At 46.2% G+C, this 18,982-nt stretch overlaps 1 protein-coding gene and 1 long non-coding RNA gene across 12 annotated transcripts in view; both read right to left on the bottom strand.

The window, feature by feature from the left end:
• LOC137863596 (uncharacterized) overlaps positions 1-18,982 on the bottom strand; it is a 202,939-nt gene that overhangs the window by 96,326 nt on the left and 87,631 nt on the right. The window contains exon 1 of one of the 11 annotated variants that reach the window (XR_011100987.1): positions 109-419. The exons of the other annotated variants lie outside the window; for them this stretch is intronic. This is a non-coding gene — a long non-coding RNA (uncharacterized lncRNA). Of the gene's footprint in view, positions 1-108; positions 420-18,982 lie in introns of those variants that run through there. 11 annotated transcript variants of the gene reach the window in all.
• Positions 15,237-17,518, bottom strand: LOC137863763 (transcription factor SOX-3-like). The gene has a single exon (XM_068697175.1). It carries the CDS (start codon positions 17,234-17,236, stop codon positions 16,280-16,282), a length of 957 nt encoding a protein of 318 aa, XP_068553276.1. The 5' UTR covers positions 17,237-17,518; the 3' UTR covers positions 15,237-16,279.

Genomic DNA, 18,982 nt, shown 5'->3' with positions numbered 1-18,982 from the left:
AGGTTGATTATAAACACAAAATTCACGTGAAATTGTTCTCAGTACCTCTGAGTTTTCCAAAACACTTCCCAGCATGGAAGGCAACGCTGCTAGAATGGCATTCATTACCTGCTTGCTTGTAAGTGGCTCCTGGAAAAGCACTGCTTGTTTTTTAGGGCAGAACTTGACATCTTCAGGCACTGTCTGGAAAATAGGGATGGCACAGCATGGGTCAGCTAAAGCGGCACCCCCTGTGGCACTGCTGACCTCAGGTATCACACAACTTTTTCAGACAAGCCAAAATCAAACTGTTTCCTTCTGAACTGCCACAGAACACGGTAACTCAGCAAGTGGCTGCTGAGCTGTCTGGGTGATGTGGGTGGGGTGGACAGCTGGGAGGGGTAAACTGGTCATCACCTGCAGCTGTAGATCCCCATGTCAGTCCCTTCACTCAAACAGCCATCAACATGCATCTGGCCTCCATTCAAATCCCGCCTCTAATTCCTTCTGAGTGCTAGAACATGTGTGTCCTGATCATAATGAAGCATGATTTGCACTTCCAGGTACAAGGATAAGGAAGAGATATTTAACAGCATCTTCCCTAACCTTCACTAGTGCACCGAGCATGGAAGCCACAAGCCAGAAAAACTCAGTGTCTGCTGCAACTGTTACCGGGATGCGGGTACAGAGCCCCCCTCCTGGTGGTCCGCAGCATCCAAGATAATTTTCAAAAGCACCCGGGGCTGCACTGTCTTTTTAATGGGTCATCAGGACCAAGTTTCCTAGTCTTTAAAACTGGAATTACAAGACTAACTGTCTCCATAGTGTTCCTTGAAAATCATTGCACAAAGCCCTGCAGTTTAACAGGATGAAGGTTGCATCCAGTGGCACCCCAGATGACAATTTCAAGTCCTCACATCCTCGAGCACCCTCTGGAATTGACTACACTGCAGTGTGTGGATTAGTTCAAAGTTAGCTATCAAATAAACAAGATCTGCACCCAACTTTCCTCTCCTGAATGATTTCAGAGCAACGTACCAGTATTTGCATGCTGGGTGGTGCTACGATCTCCAAGAAGTTGCATTCTGCACTGTTCATTTGGGGATTAGAAAAGGTGCTGTACATCCCTGAGGGCCCTGACGCACAACTCCCATCGGATTCAGCAGTGGAAGCCACAGAGATCGCTTCCCTCAACCACTATGTAAATATCCCGGGCTGTGAACAATAAAGAAGGATAATGGCGGTTTATGTTAACAAACCGAGCTGTGAATGGCAGCACTTCTGGAGCACATCCCTGCTGCAGTTCAGCTTTAGGCAACTGGTAACCCCAGGCAGAGGAGCAGGAAAGACGGCTGAATTGTTCAGCATGTCCCCATGCTGTTGAAGAGGGTGTTCCCAATGCATGTGTGTACGGGAGTATTTGCATAGGGTCAACATTTGTGAAATTAATTGTAATTATTCATCGCTTAAACCGTCGCAGTGTTATAATGCCTTAATATTTTTATTACAATATTTGAAATTCCACAGAAGTGTTCAGAAGTGTGCTCAGAGCACAGAAACCAGAAGAAAATAAAAACCTAACTTTAATGCTTTTTCTAAGTCCAATGGGTTTTGTTTATTTTACAGCAAGCTTCCTAACACCTTTTCTAGTACTTAAGACTACAGTGTATATCAGTGGTTGGTATCTAATAACTTAGCCACAGGTTGTGGGCTCCAGTATAAATGTAAACGCAATCCTTCAATTCTGTCTGTTTTGATGTGTCAGAAAAGCTCACTGTTTTTTAATTACAGTGCTGTTAGACCTGCCATAGTGAGCTTGGAAGGCAAATTCCTCTGTGCCACAGGGAAAAGCAAAATTTACCACAGAAGGTTGAAAGCCATGGGGAACATGGTTTTGTCTTTGGGGGCAAGATAATAGAAGGCAGATGTGAAGACATTCGGCACCCACCAGATAACAGAAAGCTAGAGAAAATACAAATATATTCATCTTAGAAATTAAGGGAAAGGATGGTGTAATAAAGGGAACTGAAAGTCTGGAAGCTAATAAATGACTTTTCTAATTCAACTCTGCCACAGGCTGTTTAGTTGGTTCAAGGTAAAGATTTTTGAAGATGAACTTTTAAGGTACTTAAATCTGTTCAGGTATGTCTCAATCAGTTGCCAAAATCTCAACAGGGAAAAATATACATAACATCTGTAGAAAGATAAGAAATTGGTGGCTGTCTTGGGGGGGGGGGGGGGGGGGGGGGGGGGAAGTATAATCTATTAAGGAAGATGAGTAAAATGCAGTTTATCAAAAACTGTACTACTTCAGCTAAAGGCATGATCTTAAACTGAGTTATCTTCTGTGCATGAACACACCCTCTCTTTATGCATTCAGGTTCAAACATTTTGGCCTTATCATTTCCAAGGCTATGCGAAAGCTACATATTTCTAATCTCTAAGGATCTCTTATCCAGGGATGTTGTAAAACCACCAGGATTCTGGGCACCAGGGAATACAGGTACTTGTGGCTGAATTCACTGAAGTCTGCACAGTGATTTGAGATCATTCCTGGCTGGAATGTGACGTGGGAAAGGAAAGCTTGTTAAGATGTGAATGCAGATGCAGGATGCCATCTGACAGCTTCCAGTCCCTCGATGGCTCCTGCATTTACTGCCACTAATAGGGCACTCTGGCATCCATGAGGTTAACCCAGTGATAATAAGGGCATTTTGCATTTTCTATCACCATGCTGTATCTTCCATTTTAACTCTGAACTGTTCAACATTCATTTAAGGGTGAAAACAGCATACTCATTTGGCCTGTTGTGAGCCTGCTGCACATCACAACTATACTTTTCCATGCTGTACTGTGAACAAAACTGACCAGCAACTGAGGAAGTGTTAGAAAAAAAGTCACTTAAAAGCAATGTCCTCAGTGTTCCCTTTAACTTAAGCTTTTTGCAGTGCCCAGCACTGGTAGTTTTTCCCTTGCAGCTATAGCTAACCCTCTCCCATTGTGTTTTTTTCCAGTTCTGCATTTGGTTGATGGACTGTTTTGCTCTTTCTTCTAGCCTAAAGAGTCAGGAGGTTTAGAGTCATGGACTGAAATGAGCCCTTCTGCACAACACATTTTACAATATTTCAGTCTTCTCAGATAGGCTAGCACACCGAAGTGCTCACATCACACACTGGCTGGAGAGCTGTGTTCTTTTCACTGAAGATTTGGGATCCACAATATCTGCAAGTGCAATAAATACAACGGAGTAGCAAGTGGCAAACTCCATCCTAGTATTTTCTGATAGTCCTATTTGTAGCCAGAGGACTTAGTCCTATTTATCCTTTTACCAAAGACCTGTGAAAAGCTCTTCCTCACCCCTCCATTCACATATGATGTAACAGTCCTGAAACAAACTGCCACAACTTTAATTCTCACATGTAAAACGCACGTTAGGTGGTTTTGCAATGTTCTGCTGGATGATATTGCAGTTGTAATTCTGTCCCACTATAGGCCTTGGAAGAGGTATTGAAACCTACAGTAAATTTTGATTTTGGCCACACCTTTGTAAAACTAGTTGTTCCACACAACATCGTATAACAGAGATCAAAATCTTGACCATCAGTGCTAGAAGCAACAACTCGCACAGATGATAACCTCTGGGTAGATTCCCAGCTGGGACCCAATGCTTACATGAAACTGTCTTACTAAAGATGTACATCATACATGTGTAAATATGTAATTTTAGTTATACCATGTGTTTTCTGAAAGGGAAAAAAAAAAAGCTAGACCATAAAATAAAAATTGTAGCTCCCATGTATATTCCACTTCCATTCCTGCCAGTGTCTATCAGCGCAGTAGCTGACCTCTCCCAGCCAATCTCTTCCAGTCACATCACCACTCAAGTTAGCAACTCAAAACACAGCAGAGACGAGATGAAGAGATAAGCACCCAATCCTACATTCCTCCCACACCCACAGCTCCCAGCCAGAGGGCGGATAAAGAGAAGGGGGCCAGCTCCCAAGAGTAGTTATGTTTGAAATCACTCAAATGGTGTTGCTAAATGATATGGTCACAACATTTTAAGACTTTTGCAGGGGGTCTGAGTATGTGCTTGACTGTTGATCCCTCTGCCTGGGCTTGTGTCCATTCTTGATGGTCCATTTGGTAACTGGCTTGCAGAAATGCCTGATGTCAGTTGACTCCAGGCAGTACACAACACAGACAGAAAAAAAAATCCAGTGCCTTTTCCTTACAAAGGCCCAGTTCGTTGTGTTTTAAAGCCAGGTTGTATACTTTAAACATTAATGAGGCAAGTGAGCAGGCAGCCAATATTAGAATATTTTGTCTGGCTGTATATGCAAAGAAAGTGGATTCTAAATCAGTAGCGGTTCATTCAGAACACACAGCATAAAGCCATAGAATTTAACCAGGACGTTTTGGTAGTATACAGTACGGATGGGTCACACAGAATGAAAAGGCTGAATAAATCCCATGGCCAATTACATGGTCACTGAATCATGAAAAGGCCAGGCTCCTGGAATTTTGCAGCTGCTAGTAGATTCAACGGATGCATCAAACCATCAGCAAACTCAGCTACAAGTTTCTCTGCCACAGAACTGATTTGAAACTAAATAAATTTGTAATCAAAACCCCATAGCTGAGAAATTTTGCAGGGGAATATCAATAGACTTTAATTCTCATTATATTTGATTGAGTTTAGGATTTATTTGTATATTTTACTGCAAACCACAGAGAGAGGAAAATGGCTTCTGTGTTGAATAGCATGATATACACTTCAGGAGAGCTTACTTTTAGTGAAATTAAGCCTAGAATTTAAGTGGGGTTGTTTACTGAGAGAAGGAAGGATGTCTTAAAATTAAAAACACTTGGGTGAGTTTGTGTTGATTGGTTTATGAAGTTGCACCTAGCTTGTAGCACGAAGCACCCCCTGCAGACTACAAATGCACACGGGGTTGCCAGCACCAGGTAGGGCATGCAGTACAGCCCGCACCATCTCTTTCAGATCTCCAAAGCCATTGCACAAAGCCTCCAAGGCTCAGGCAGTGCTGAGAGGCTGAGTCACCCTCTCTCAGTACTACTTTGGCAGTCCACAATAGGGGAAAAATAGGAGAAAAACACATATCTCAGCCTCTACACAGAGTGACGAGGCCCATATAACACAGTAAGGTTATCACCTCTCTAGCATAAATAGTCCAATGTATCTGAAAGCATGATTAGTTTAAGCTAGCACACATAGGCTGAAGAGCTGGCACATTTGCATTTCCCTCTCCAAAGCCAGTAACCTCAGCAGAGATGTAAAGAGCATACTGGGAGCAATTCCCTCTTGGTTGCTGAAGCTCCTCTGGAAGTATTGATATAGAGAAATGCTGCAAACAGACCTAGGAAACCAATAAGTCCAGTTCTGACATATCTCTTCCAAATGGTGTTTAGAGCATCAACCTGAGACAAGAAACTATTGCCACTACATGCTACTGCATATCCCTTCAGGCCGTCCCTGGACCATTTTGCAAATGTAATTGAGTTGCACTGATTTCCTTTGTAAAGTGATCTGAGATCCAGCAGAGGAAACAGACAAAAATAGGAATTATTATCCAGTCACGAGTTCTGTCCCAGTACAGAACTCCTGAGTTTCCATGACATTCAGGGACGCACCTGATCATTTACGTTTCGACCAGAGCAAATCAATTCTTTTACAAATGACTGAGTGCTCTAATTCAGGCAAAACCCGAGTTCACAAACGAGAACAATACAGAGAAACTTACTGGAAACACAAGTCAAACCGACCGGCCTGTGTTAACTGCCAGTGCTGACTCAGAGAAATTACGTACACAGAACAGCCATGAAGCACTGATCTCTTCTTCTTCCAGTGCAAGATGCTTCGATACATTTCACAATATTTTATTCAATCTTGGTTTAACATTTGAAACATTTTCCTGGAAAGAAATTTGTATGCCCGAGGTTTTTTTGTTGTTTGTTTGTTTTTTGTCCCCCCCCCCGACATTCCTTTGATAAAATCCTGCTTAAATCTAACCCATTTTCCTGGTTGTGCCACAGGGCACCACCCAGCAAAACTAGTTTTTCTTTCTTTATCCCTCAGGTATTATGCAGATTTCCTACTCCCTTCACTAGTCAGCACTTCGTCCTATAAATCCTCCTCTTCGTATCTTTCCTGAGAATGTCTTCTAGACATTCTTGCCCCAAAATATGTTTTCATCTGCAGTCTCAAACTTCTCCAGCGACTCTAAGTGATGATGTGGTGCAGCGACATGCACCTGGAATATATAATTCCAAGTACAGATACATTGGAAGACTCCATAAATATCCTGCTCACCTTCCATTTACCTTTTCATTGAAAGCCCATACTCTTTTCTGCATGTCTGTACAGTGCGTCCAGCACAGCCATGACATTTGAGAGATTACTTAAAAGCAAACGACAAACGATTATTGTATTGAGAAATTGCCATCTTCTCTACCTGCCAGCAAAGATGCACAAATGCACAGATCCCAAGGATCTCTGGTATGCAGGGCTGTTTCTACATCATCTCAAGTTTCGCGATAAAAATAGTTTCCTAGCCTATTGGCTCTAAAGACACCTCGACAATGCAATCCTAACTCGTTCTTTGGTATTCAGCCATCAGAGTCATTAGCACTAGCTAGGTGTTATCTTCCCTTTCCCTCCGAAGTCCGGAGCCTGCAAATGTTGAAGGTACTTAAGGCCACTTACACAGCAACATTGTCAAACATTTAGCAGCTGCTCCTACTGATATATATCCCGATCCGAAGATGATGCACTTCTCTGGACCGAGGGAATGAGAATGTATTCAGACACGTTTCAGGTGAAAAAGTTACTATTTTTGGTTTATGATTTGTCAGGTTTTGCTAGAGAACTCTTACTAATGTCCCTCCTCAGGTTACATTTAACAACGAATGGGAACAATGCCATAAAATAAAGTAGTAGGAATATGGCAGCGCCATTTGAGGGATAGCATGGGGACCTGAGAGTTATGTATTTGGTTTTGGCATAACTTGAGTCAATTTAAGTAATGCCCTGTATTTTAACAATATTTTTTGTAGGATTGAAAGGGAGTGTACATGTGTAGTATATTTATGCATAATCTACTGATACTTTGTGTGCCAAAAGGTGTGTGTTCATATATGTATGCCATATGACACCTTCAAGTAAGCATAGGACCTTCTTTTTGTAGTTTGTCTGTTCTCTCCTATCCTCTATTGTGGTCATGCTGCTCCATGCTGTGTCTTTCTTAAGCTTTTAGACAGCAACTTGTCAGAGAAGACACCGTAGGGGGAATCTGCTGACTTTATTCCTGAGGCCAGGATACCATCCTGTTATATACTCACATATTGTTATAAACTTATATATTTTAAGGTCAGAAGGAACCATTATGATCCTTTACCCTAGCCCCCTGTGGCATAGCTGAGACTATTAAATTTTACCCAGCTGTTCCTGCAGAGGAGAGAATTACTCTCTCCTACTGCATAAGTGAACTCTACTGAGCCCAACAGCTTGCTATTCATACCGTAAGACAAGCAGCACCTACCACAATTTGAGTGATGAAATAAATAATAATGCAGCCAACCAGAATGGGAGACAAACTAGAGAAATCCTCATCGAAATTCAGAAGATTTGGACTAGCTCCCTCCGAAAGCTCCCCGGCCTCCCCTTCACAGAGATTTTAGGGAAAAATGCCAGTAGATCTCTATTGTTCCTGTTCAGTCATTAGCTACAACTGATTTTTATGTTGTGTTCCCATTTCAAGGTAAGGATAAACTAGATGCTGGTCACATTGTGCATATTGAAAAAGGAACTGTGAGACATGCAAAATACAGATGCATTTTAAATACAAAATAATATTGTGTTGTTTTCTTCATGGTTTTAAATAATCCTCAGTGATGAAACATACATATTTCAAGGTGATAAACTCCTTTCATCCCATTATCTTTGGGCCTTCCGCTTCCATCTCCATTAGTTGTATCATTCTCCTTTTTTACATCTAACCTCCCTGCCCAGACTTCACTAAAAGGACTCAGAAAAAAAACACTCCTGGTACTGTTTATCACACTGCCATTTTTCTACACACATACTTCTCACGTCTGCAGCAAGAGAATGACTTGTGATTAAATCATAGAAGCCTAGTTTTAAACTGGTGTTCTGTCTCTAGTCCTCCCTTCCACTTGCATCACTGCAGATCATGAACACAGCCTTACAAGGCTTCAAAGAAAAGGAAAGGGTCTCAGTTTAGCTGGAACAATGCGTTTCACAGAGCCACTGCTTTCACTTACCTCCCATGCTGTGGGTTACTATTTGCTTTCCCACACTTCCTTCTGGGCTGCCAGTCTTTGGAGCTAGAATTAAGACAGGCACAAATGGTGATTAAACCTGCTTAGGTATATGAATGCGTGTGATCATCAAAATCACATCTAATGCTGTAGGAGTTGGGAGAAAACAAGTTCTGTTCCTCTGAAAAATTTGCAGTCAAAAACACATTAAAGTAAAAAGTGCCAAAGGGTTATTTTTGCAACAAAACTTATGATGCAATTTATTAAAGTCACCTGCTTCCCCTTTGGAAGCCTTTTTTTTTTTCCCCATGAAACGACAAAGTAGTACTAAATCCTCCCCTGTCACCCGAGCTGCTGTTATAACCCTGACGTACTTATGACTTGTTTCTCTGCCTGCTGAGGAAGGTCTGCTCCACTTGCTTCTCTCCCCAGTGCTTCTATGGGCAAACCAAGGCAGAAATCTTAAAACACACATCTGGCAGTGGTTCTCATCAGGGATTGTTCAGGAGCTTCCCATATGGGTTGGTAATGATCTCTGCAGTCTCCATTTTGAAAATCACCAAGAAGGTTATGCTACTGGCTGCTTCTCACTCCGGGATCACATTCACCTGCTTCCTTGTCACAAATCAGAGCACACAATCCAGTGCTATAACCACAAAGTACTTCAGAAACCATTACTGTGTACTTAGTTCAGTATTGAGTTGTCCTTCTGATACAGAAACCTCTGGTTGCACTTTCAAACCCAAAACGACTTGCCTGTAAGTGGCAACAGAAGAAAAATAAATAAATAAATGAATGAAAGGACTTTTGCTATTCATCTACCTACTTTGCACTGAAAATGAAGCAGATAAAGCACCAAATGTCTGTCAGTGCCTTCCCAGCACCACTCCTGGGCAGTATTTGCACTTCCTCCTCTTGAGTCCTACACTGAACCAGGCACTGAGGTGCTCAGCACCCACCTCCTGCAATATGATCATGTCAGCAATCTCTTTACATTTGAATGGTGACAGCATCTGAAAAAGCATTCTGCAGAAATGCCAGCAACAGGTTAGGGGCTACCAACACACTTCTGGTGGGAAGCTAGCTGAAACTAGCTTCTTAGTTCTCTGATGAAAACTAGAGATCAGGACTTCTCTTAGGAAATAAGAGATTTTTTCCCGTGGTGAAACCTTGTAGCAGAAATTCACTTTCTCAAGCCTGTGTGTAACAGAGCAGTATCCTGAAGTCACTGGCCTAAATTCTAGTCCTCTCTTGCCTAATTAAAGAGAAAATGATTGTAGGAGATGCTTCCATGTAAGAGGAAACCCATATGATTGGCTAGATTTTGGCAGTGCCGTTCTCCTCCATGTAGCTCACCAGTCCCCTTCTATTGTTAATTGGCTTGTCAGTCATCAAAGAACAGAATAACTCCAATGCACAGATGGACAGTTCTGCTAGAGGCCAAAACAATAGTGTTTCCTACTCCAGAATCTCGAGCAGGAGACCTTTCAATGCCAGCACAGCCTAAATTCTTAAGTGATCTTTTTGTTATACCGATGTCTAAAGAAAAGGCAAAAGGATAGTCCTTATTTTCTCTCGATTCATCCAAAATTATCACTATTTGCTAACTGAGGACTTACAAATCAAAACATCTTATTTTTGGCTAGAATTATTCCCACACAACACAAGTAGACTGAAATCTCTTGAGGAAAAAAAGAGCAGAAGAGTTATTGGAAAAGAAAGGAAAATACTTTCAAGAATTTAGTATCTTTACCTTGAAAATAGTTTTGTTGTTGTTTTGTTTTGTTTTTAAATCTTTTGTTATAACATTGCTTGATCTCCACAAAATGGGCCTAGTCGGAAAAATCCCCTCAACCATATTTAGGAAATTCCCTGAGAGAATGCAGATGGGGCTAATCCTTACTGCAGCAGCTCCTGCTGCCCCTGCTGAATGCCTGAAAGGCTACACAGAATTACCTTGACACATACGTTTGCCACTTTGCATATTCAACTCCTTTACTTCCTTTTACTTTAAGGGCATGACAATTAATTCATGTTACTATCCCAGCTCTGGTATGCTCTTAAAAAATTCACACCTGTTTCACAAATGTTCACCTGTTTTGTAGACTAAAGTATAAAAGAAAGATACCTTTTTGCTCAACAATGAATGTGCAACTTAGTGCTCATAAGGAACTGCTGCTATAACATGTGCTGTTTGCAGGCTATAAAATGAAAACTGCCCCGTGAATCTTAAAGGGAAGAAAAGAAAGAAAGAAAGACAGAAAAAAAAAGAAAAAAAAAAAGAAAAAAAAAAAGATTTAGATTAAAATACCTTTTCTTAACTTTGTGGAAGAGAAGCTTTTCTGACTAGGCAGCACAGCACAATGAAATTGAAATCAATGCCAAGTGCGTTATCCTGAACTCTGAATGGGCAAAGTTCCCATTGACTTTCAAGATTTCTTCCCTTGCAAATGGTATTCAAGAACAGACGTTACATGCACCTAAGCCACGTCCACCACTATGTTCTGTCTCTCCTCTTTGTGTCAAGTAGATGTATAGAATTTCTGAAATCAGCACAGCAAGCTGTGAATGATGATGCACAAAATGAATAAGCTGAGTCTAGTACAAAGGGGAAATCCTGAAGGCTGGGTGCAATCACTGCTATACTATTTCCTATGGCCTGTATAGAAATGATGCATAATATTCTTCAAGGAGACAAAGAAAAAAGCTCACCAAGGCCAGAAGTCTCAATCAGAAGCCCCAGAAGAGATAAATGACAGACAGAAGCTCACAAGTTATTAACATTGCTTAATTTCCCTCTTATTCCTAGCCATTCCCCACTCATGCCTGACTTTTTTCAAGCTGTGGGCTGCTCTGCACGTGGAGCATACACACAGCAATTTGGGGCTCTGAGAATCTGCTTCACTTTGCATTTCTTTGGAAGCAGCGCAGTTTATGCAGTAGTTTATGTTTCACACTTCTTTTCTCCCTGTCAGCCGAGGTGAGTTTGCACCAACCCACCAGCATGTGAACTGTGATGGCCAAAGCACTGACAAAGCCAGAGCGATTTCCAGGAGAGAAGCTGCGCAAACAGCTCTGGGGCAGTAATGTGTTAAAAATCCCCAACTGCTTCCTTGCGTGGATCAGACACTTCAGCTACACGAGCACAAGGGTTTTTAAGCCAGGCCAAATCGTGCTCGGGTTGATTTCCCTTTATCTGATGTACAACCAAAGAGAAGTAACCAGGCATAAATACGGTTTAATTGAATTTAGCAACAAGAATAAAAGAATTCTCATAAAGATGAGCATCCTGTGAATAACACTGTCATAAATAGCATTTAAGTGGTATGTACTTTGCTTATCACAGAGGAGGGATGAATGCGTCTCTTTATGGACACGCTGTGACAAACCCCCATTCACTCACACACTCGCTCACTGCCAGGCAGTGCAACCTGCCCTGCTGCACGACGTAGGTACAGAGCTCATTTTAGAAACTGGAAGACTGAGGTATAAACTGAATAAAGAGCTTCTGAGGATGTCTTTGGAGGAGGCAAATCTGAAATCCTGTTTACTTGACTAGCAACACAAAGAAGTTGGCTGTGAATGGTATTCACAGCAAAGAATAATTAATTCCTCATCCTGAGGACATGCTGTTGTGAAATAAAAGTCACTGTGTTGCAATTATTGTTGCATCCAGTGGCATCAGTAAAAAGTCACAATAGAAAAGCATATGGGAAACTATTCTGGTAAACTTAATCTGCATTAATCACTAATTTACCCCATGCAAACAAGCCTGCAATAACAACTCTCCAATCCTTCCTGGGAAATCCTAGAAGTAATTAATTTAAATTTCATGTCTTTCTTTTTAAGATTTCTGCATTTTGTCACTCTGCGTTTATCACAGAAAGAATCTGACTCTGCACCAGGTAAATTAACTAGAGTTGACTACAGCAAACATAGAAGGAAACTCTAAATAAGTAGAAATCATACCCAACTTCTCACTTTTGCAGGCACTGCTGGTAACAGCAACTTTCCAGTCCTGAACATCACTTAACTTCACCTCTTCAGCTGTATTTGTTCCTTTGAAATAATTCTTTCCGTGAGCATTGGGAAATAGTTAGACATACTCTACGTTAGACTGTCTTTCTAATGTTAATGAAAAGTATACTTTCTTAGTCTCACATTTGACATAGGAAAGCACTGATTTATAAATGCTTTCTTAAAGTGTTTGTGCTAATCACATGGCTTTTTCTTCATGTAATATCCATCTCTTTTAACAGTGAAAAAAATAGAAATGCAAAAAAGGAGGTTTAAAAATATTCCCAAAATGGCCACAATCAAAGATCTCTGCCAGGTCCAACCTAACCAGACTGTATCTAAAATTTAATTTAAAATATTTTCACTTCTCAATTTTTGTGGAAATAAATTCTTTCTGCAGCTCTCTGGTAAAGGAAGGAACCATCTAAATGTAACCCGAGATGCTGTTTCTTGACAGACTAACATTAGCGACAACAGCGATCTCCACTCCTCCATTCAAAAAAGTGTTAACACGAAAGCCTAAATATTGTCATTACACTTAAATGCTAACATCGTTAACCCCTCCCCTGCCAAGTCTGTCTTTCTAGGGGTAATAGATGCACTTGCCTCAATTCTAGACGTTCCAATATAAGGCTGTAGTTTTTCTATGGGGCAAACACTTATGATTTTGCACTCAGCATTTCACTTACAGTCCTGTCTGTGCTAAAGATTGCTGGAGTGAAGGATCCTCTGCAAAAACATCTTCCACAGAGCTAACACATCACACCTGTTTGCAACTTCACCTGTTCTCCATCAGAATGTAGTGGCTTGATCCTGATCTCTTACACGCAAGCAGGAGCATGAAATCCCTCACAGGCATTGCTTAAGAGACACTTGGATTTAAAAGCATGCAGGATGTGTCTGAAATTAACTGAAATTTTAAAAATGAAGAGTGGAACAAATAAAATACACCTTCGTTAATTCTCAAGGGCACGTGTTACTGCATTTGCTCTCCAGGCAAATTCCCTGAATCCAAGCAAAAGATGTAACAGTGATCTTAGGGGAAAAAAAAAAGTAAAAAAAAAAAAAAGTTGCCTTTTAGGCAATGGCTCCCTGATGGAAAATGTGTGTGGAGAAGAGGCCATTTCTGTACTTGTGCTTATGTGCAAGGCTGGGTTCATTACTTTCAGTTTGCAATGGGTCTCTCCTCATCCAGCTGTGTGCCTGTTCACAGGACTCTGCCCACAGCCAGCAGCCAGAGGCTTTTCAGCCCCGGGATAAAGTTCAGCTGCAGGAAGCTGAAAGCTCTGTCGAGGATTTTGTCTGGGTATCTTAAAAGCAATAGCTCAGTAAAAGCCCCCGCAAGCCAAACCACTGAGGTGAGCTTCCACAGAGAGCTCATCAGTTAATACAGAGGAAATCTTCTGGTGTCGCCTCAGGGACTTGCTCACCAGCTACATTTAGGCCCTGACTTGTGGAAAATGAGGAGGATAACTTGAATTCAAATGCTGCAAGCCTTCTGAAGAGTCGGGCTTCTCCCCTTTTACGGCAGAGAATCCATTTGTAGAGAACTCAGGTGAACAGAACAACCTCCTATAGTGACACAGCTGCCATTCAACTTTGAAGACAGCAAACACAGTTCCAGTGCCGCAGGTCAGGAGCCCTCACTTTTGTCAGACTCGCATCGCAACCCTTTCTTGGAAGGCTGGGTTTTCAGGACCTTCTTGCTTCCCCTCCTAGCATTGTCCCTGCATTGCCCGTGGGGAGTGCTGGGGGGAACTGCTTGACCCAGAGCTGAGATGAAATGGGACCTCCTGCTGCCCCTGCATTTCCCTCAGGTAGCACCACCGATCTTTGGGGTACGGGGCTGCTTATCCTGCCAGGGCTGGCAGCAGGCCCGCTCCTACCTGAACAGTGGCAGTGCGAGCAGGGGAAAGCAACACCAGAGGTTTGCCAGAGGCGTCACCAGCAGTGTTACAGGAGTTGAGCTGAGTGTTAGACACACTGGGTTCAAGTGTGCAAAGTGGTTCCCCCAGCTCCTGCTCGGCTGCTCCAGAGCAGAGGGCACCTGTGCAGTGCCAGGGCTCACCTGTGTGGGATGGAGAGCATGGCCCTGGGCTCACAACCCTGGGGCTCGTCTGTGTAGTGTGAGTGGCCCGGGCAGGGACCCGTGGGCCTACAGCAGCCACTCCGGGTGCTCCCTTCTCCGGCTGGCTGAGAGCCTGGCCCTACACCAGAGAAAGGGACTGGTGGCGCAGTCTGCACAACACTTGCTTTTTCCTCTTGCAACAGCCAGAGGAAGGACCTGGCCAAACTCGGATGCGTGTCCCAGTGGAGACAGTGCTCCCACTGCCCCCAGCAGATCCCAGCTACTTTCAGTGGGCAGCGGAGGGACGCGAAGCCTTCCCAGCACCACATCTCACAGGGGGCAAACGAAGCAGGCCCCTCCATCCAAAACCAAGGCAAACAACAAGAACAGCCTCTGTTTCCTATCCCTTCCGTGGGAAGACAACCAGCGAACCCATTAGCTGAAGCAAAAGAAAGGCAGAGACTTTGGGGGCTTTGCACTACAAGACACAGAGCCCTAAGGTGCTGCCCCCACAACTGGGGGTCCAGGACCATTTGCCACCAGGCTGCAGCAGACCCAGTGGAAGGATGCGGTCCGATGGGGTACAGGGCTGCAGTGCCCCCAGAAAAGAGCTGAGAACAACGTGGGCTCCTAAATTAAAAAAAATAAAGAAAAGTTGTCCAGACTCAAAACACACTCATCAAACACACTGAAAAGATTGAATTATTTATTTCCTCTGGGGACTCCTGTAACCATTCATTTTTAATAGAGTCTAATTAAGAGTTCCCCAGCGGGTTTTACTTTTGTAAATATTTTAGATGAGGTCGGGTTTCTGGGCAAATCCTCCAAAGAAAAAAAAAAAAAAGAAAAAGAAAGAAAACGAGGCGCACACGCTTAACCCCCTTCCCTCCCCGCCAGCCGGAGCGGCAACAAGTGGTGGCGGCTCAGAGAGCGGCAGCACATCGCCTCTCGGCAGCGAGCAAGGCGAGGGCTCCCAGGAGAACCCAAAACCGAGGCCGGGACGCGATGGCAGCAGGAACCCTGCCGAAATGCTGTGGTAGCCCCCGGCCGGGCAGCAGGAGCCGGGCAGGGAGCAAGCCCGCACCGCCGCCGTGCCCGGTACCAAACGCGTTGGTCGGGCTCTTCGTTTGGGAAGGGGAAGAAAACGAGGACTAGGAACAGGGAAGAAGTCTTTCGATTACTTTTTTTTTTTTTTGGAAGAAATCCGGTAAACAAAAAACTAAAACGTTTCTTCATCTGATATGTCAAAACATGGTTCACAGTAAAATTCACAAACCAATTTACATAAGTTTACAGTTTAAGAAAAAAAAACAAGACACACAACTTACTATAAATAAAAGAAATGCGTTTGCGACCCGCACAGCTCTTTCCCACCTCCCCTTGTTTTTTTTTAAGGAGCAAATCCCTAAAGTTAAGAAGTCGTGAACGCTACAGATTGCAGCTAGAAACCAAGCAATACTCGGCGAGGTGGGAAGAACAACACTTAAGTAACCACAACGAAAATGTAAACAACTGAACAACTGAGTTTAAAAACAAGAGCCCGCCGGGTTTTTGTTGCTTGTTTCATTTCGTTTCACGCTAGAAATCAAACTGTGAAAGATGCGAGACTTTTTTGAACCTTTGAAGCGAACAAAACAGTGCCCAACCTAGCAGAAACCAGAAGTTGCCGTGGTTTAAAAACTTCACAGGGGCTTCTAGGAGGCAGGAGTTGTGCTCTATTAAAATAACAGCTTGTTCAAATATGGTTTCTTTTTTGTACAAAAAAATAAAATGACACAGCTAACGGATTTCCTTCTTAAAATGTCTCCAAAGTTAGTATCAAGTCTGCTAAGCCGAGGAACACTGCCGTACGTCCCGGTGCGGTGCAGGAGCGGGATGAGGGATGGAGGCGGGGAGCCGTCTGCAGGGCCAAGTCTATATGTGGGTGAGCGGTACGGTGCCATTGACGGCAGTCCCGGCGCTCTGGTAGTGCTGGTGCACACTGTGTAACCTGCTGCCCTGCAGGGCCGAAGGGTCTGTGGCGTCCCCCCCCGGGGGCAGGTACATGCTGATCATATCCCGCAGGTCTCCCAGGCAGGCCCTCTGCGAGTGGGAAGTGATGGCCGGGGGCGGCGAGCTGGGCTCGGATTTCACCACGGAGCCCATGGAGCCCAGGCTCATGGCCGTGGAGGGCTGCTGGCCGTAGGCGGCGGGGGACATGCTGTAGGTGGAGGCGGCGTTCATGTAGGTCTGCGCCGTGGACATCATGGGGCTGTACTGCAGGCCCGTCATGTCGTAGCGGTGCATCTGCTGCAGCTGCGGGCTGTTCATGCCCGGGTGCTGGCTGTAGCCCAGCTGGTCTTGCATCAGGGAATAAGCCCCGTTGGTCCAGCCGTTCATGTGGGCATACGTGTCAATCCTCTGGCCCACCCCGACGGGGCTGCTCACCGTGTTGCCCCCCCCGGGGGCCAGCAGGTTACCGGGCAGCGAGTATTTGTCCTTCTTCAGCAAGGTCTTGGTCTTCCGTCGGGGCCGGTATTTGTAATCCGGATACTCCTTCATGTGCACAGCCCGCAGCCGCTTGGCCTCGTCGATGAAGGGTCGCTTCTCGGCGTCGCTCAGCAGCTTCCAGTCGGCCCCGAGGCGCTTGCTGATCTCCGAGTTGTGCATCTTGGGGTTCTCCTGGGCCATCTTCCGCCGCTGGCCCCGCGACCACACCATGAAGGCGTTCATGGGGCGCTTCACCCGGTCCTGGTCCGAGCCAGCCCCGGCTCCACCGCTGGCCCCGCCGCCGCCGCCGCCTTTGCCGGTGCTGCCCGGGGCCGGGTTGCCCCCGGCGCTGCCCGGGGTGGGCTGCGGCGTCTTGATCTCAGCCTCCAGCATGCTGTACATGGCCGGGGCCGGCAAGAGGTGCGCCAGGGCGGCGGGCAGGCGGGCACCGGCAGTTCGGGGAAAAATTAAAAAAATAAAATAAAATAAATCAAAAATAAAATAAATAACAAAAATTAAGCAAGAACCGGTCTGAGCGGCCGCGACGGGAAGGAGGAAGTTTCTTGCCGCCTGGCTGAGAGGTGCTGCTCTCTCCCCGAGGCGCTGCGGTGCCGGCGGGTGCGGAGCGGTTCCGCGGAGCGGCTCCCGCGGGCAGCACCGAGCGACGCGCACACGGCGGCGGCCTTTGATTGACGGCGGCTATAAAGGGGCGGGCGGCAGCCAATCGGCGGGAGGCTCCCGGCAGCCCCGACGCCGGTAATGGACCGGGGGGGGGCAAAAAGTTGGTGTTTTGGGGATGCTGGGGCTGCCACCCCCCCCTGCTGAGCCCCCTGCCGAGCTCTGTTCCCGGCTCTGGGATGGAGGAGAAAGCGCAGGGTGGGATGCGGGGTGCGGGGTGCGGAGAGGGCGGCGGGGGTCCCGCAGCTGCCGGCGGGGCAAGGGGACAGGAGGAGGAGGAAGAGGAGGGGGGAGGAGGAAGAGGAGGAGGGATGGGGAGGGGCGCTGCGAGCGGGAGCCATGTGTCCGCCGGGCACAAAGGGATTTGGGGCTCCCCGGTGGAGCCGCAGCCCGGTGCCTGGAGACGGGGCGAGCCCGCAGTGCGCGGACACCCCCCCGCATCCCCCCTGCACCGCGGATGAAGGAGGGGGTGGGATTAAACTCTCCCCCCCTGTCCCGGAGCGCTCTCCGGGCACAGAGCCGTCCCCCTGCCGGTGCCAGGGCACGGCGGCTCCCTCGGGTACGGGCCGGGCTGGCTGCTGCCGGGGCAATGCCCCCCCGGCCCCCCCTTCGCCACTTGAGTTTTTCCACTTGGCTGTCCCAACGGGAGGGGGAAGGGGCATGGTGCTCGCAAAAACCGTTTTCATGGCAACAGCAAAGTTCCCTCCGTGTGAAAGCAAACTTTGTAGGGTTGGGGTGACGGGAGTGGGGCTGCGCGGAGCTGTCAATCACGGCCCTCCCTTTCCGTCCCTGCCCTCCCTTCCCCTCCCTTTCCCTCCTCGAGGGGGTCCTGGAGCCGCGGTGCTGGAGGAGGTGGGCAGCGCCGCCGGGTGGGGCTCGGAGCAAACCCCCCGGGCTTGGGGGGGCGAGGGGGGCCGTGCCTCGGCGTCCGGACCCCAACCGGGGGAGAGGGGGGGCTCCCCCAGCTTGGTGCCCCTCGGAGAGAGAAGAGCGTGAGGATAACGGCGCTAATTGGCACGGGGTGGGACGGGACGCCTCCGGGCAGGACCCGCGGGCACAGCCCTGGCCGGTGCCAGCACTTCGGAGACACCCTGGTGTCGGGCGGGGGGGTTGTGGTTCTGCAGTTCCGTAGCAGTTTTTCTGGCTAGATCATCTTCTGAGCAAAGCCGAAGGGGAAATAAATCCCGCTTGGGACTCGCTCGCAGTGAGTTTTGTCTTTGCTGTTGTTCGGTTTGCTGCCGTGTGGGTTTGGATGGGGTAAAAATTGTGCAGGGTGGCAGGAGGAGGTTGTACTTCAGGCGCTATCACTAGAAGGCACGCTGCAGGAGGAACTGCGGGAGGAACTTTTGCAACATACTGGAAAAGCTTCAAAGAGCTTTATTTAAACTCAAACCCCTCCAAGTATTTTGACCGCTCCAGTTGAGGTTTGAGACGCGCCAGACTGGGATGGGAAACGGAGTGGTTAGGTCC

This window comes from Anas acuta, chromosome 13 (assembly GCF_963932015.1).
Source record: "Anas acuta chromosome 13, bAnaAcu1.1, whole genome shotgun sequence".
Taxonomy (NCBI): domain Eukaryota; kingdom Metazoa; phylum Chordata; class Aves; order Anseriformes; family Anatidae; genus Anas; species Anas acuta.
The sequence above is the reverse complement of the archived record's forward strand: the minus strand, read 5'-3'. Positions and strand labels throughout refer to the sequence as shown.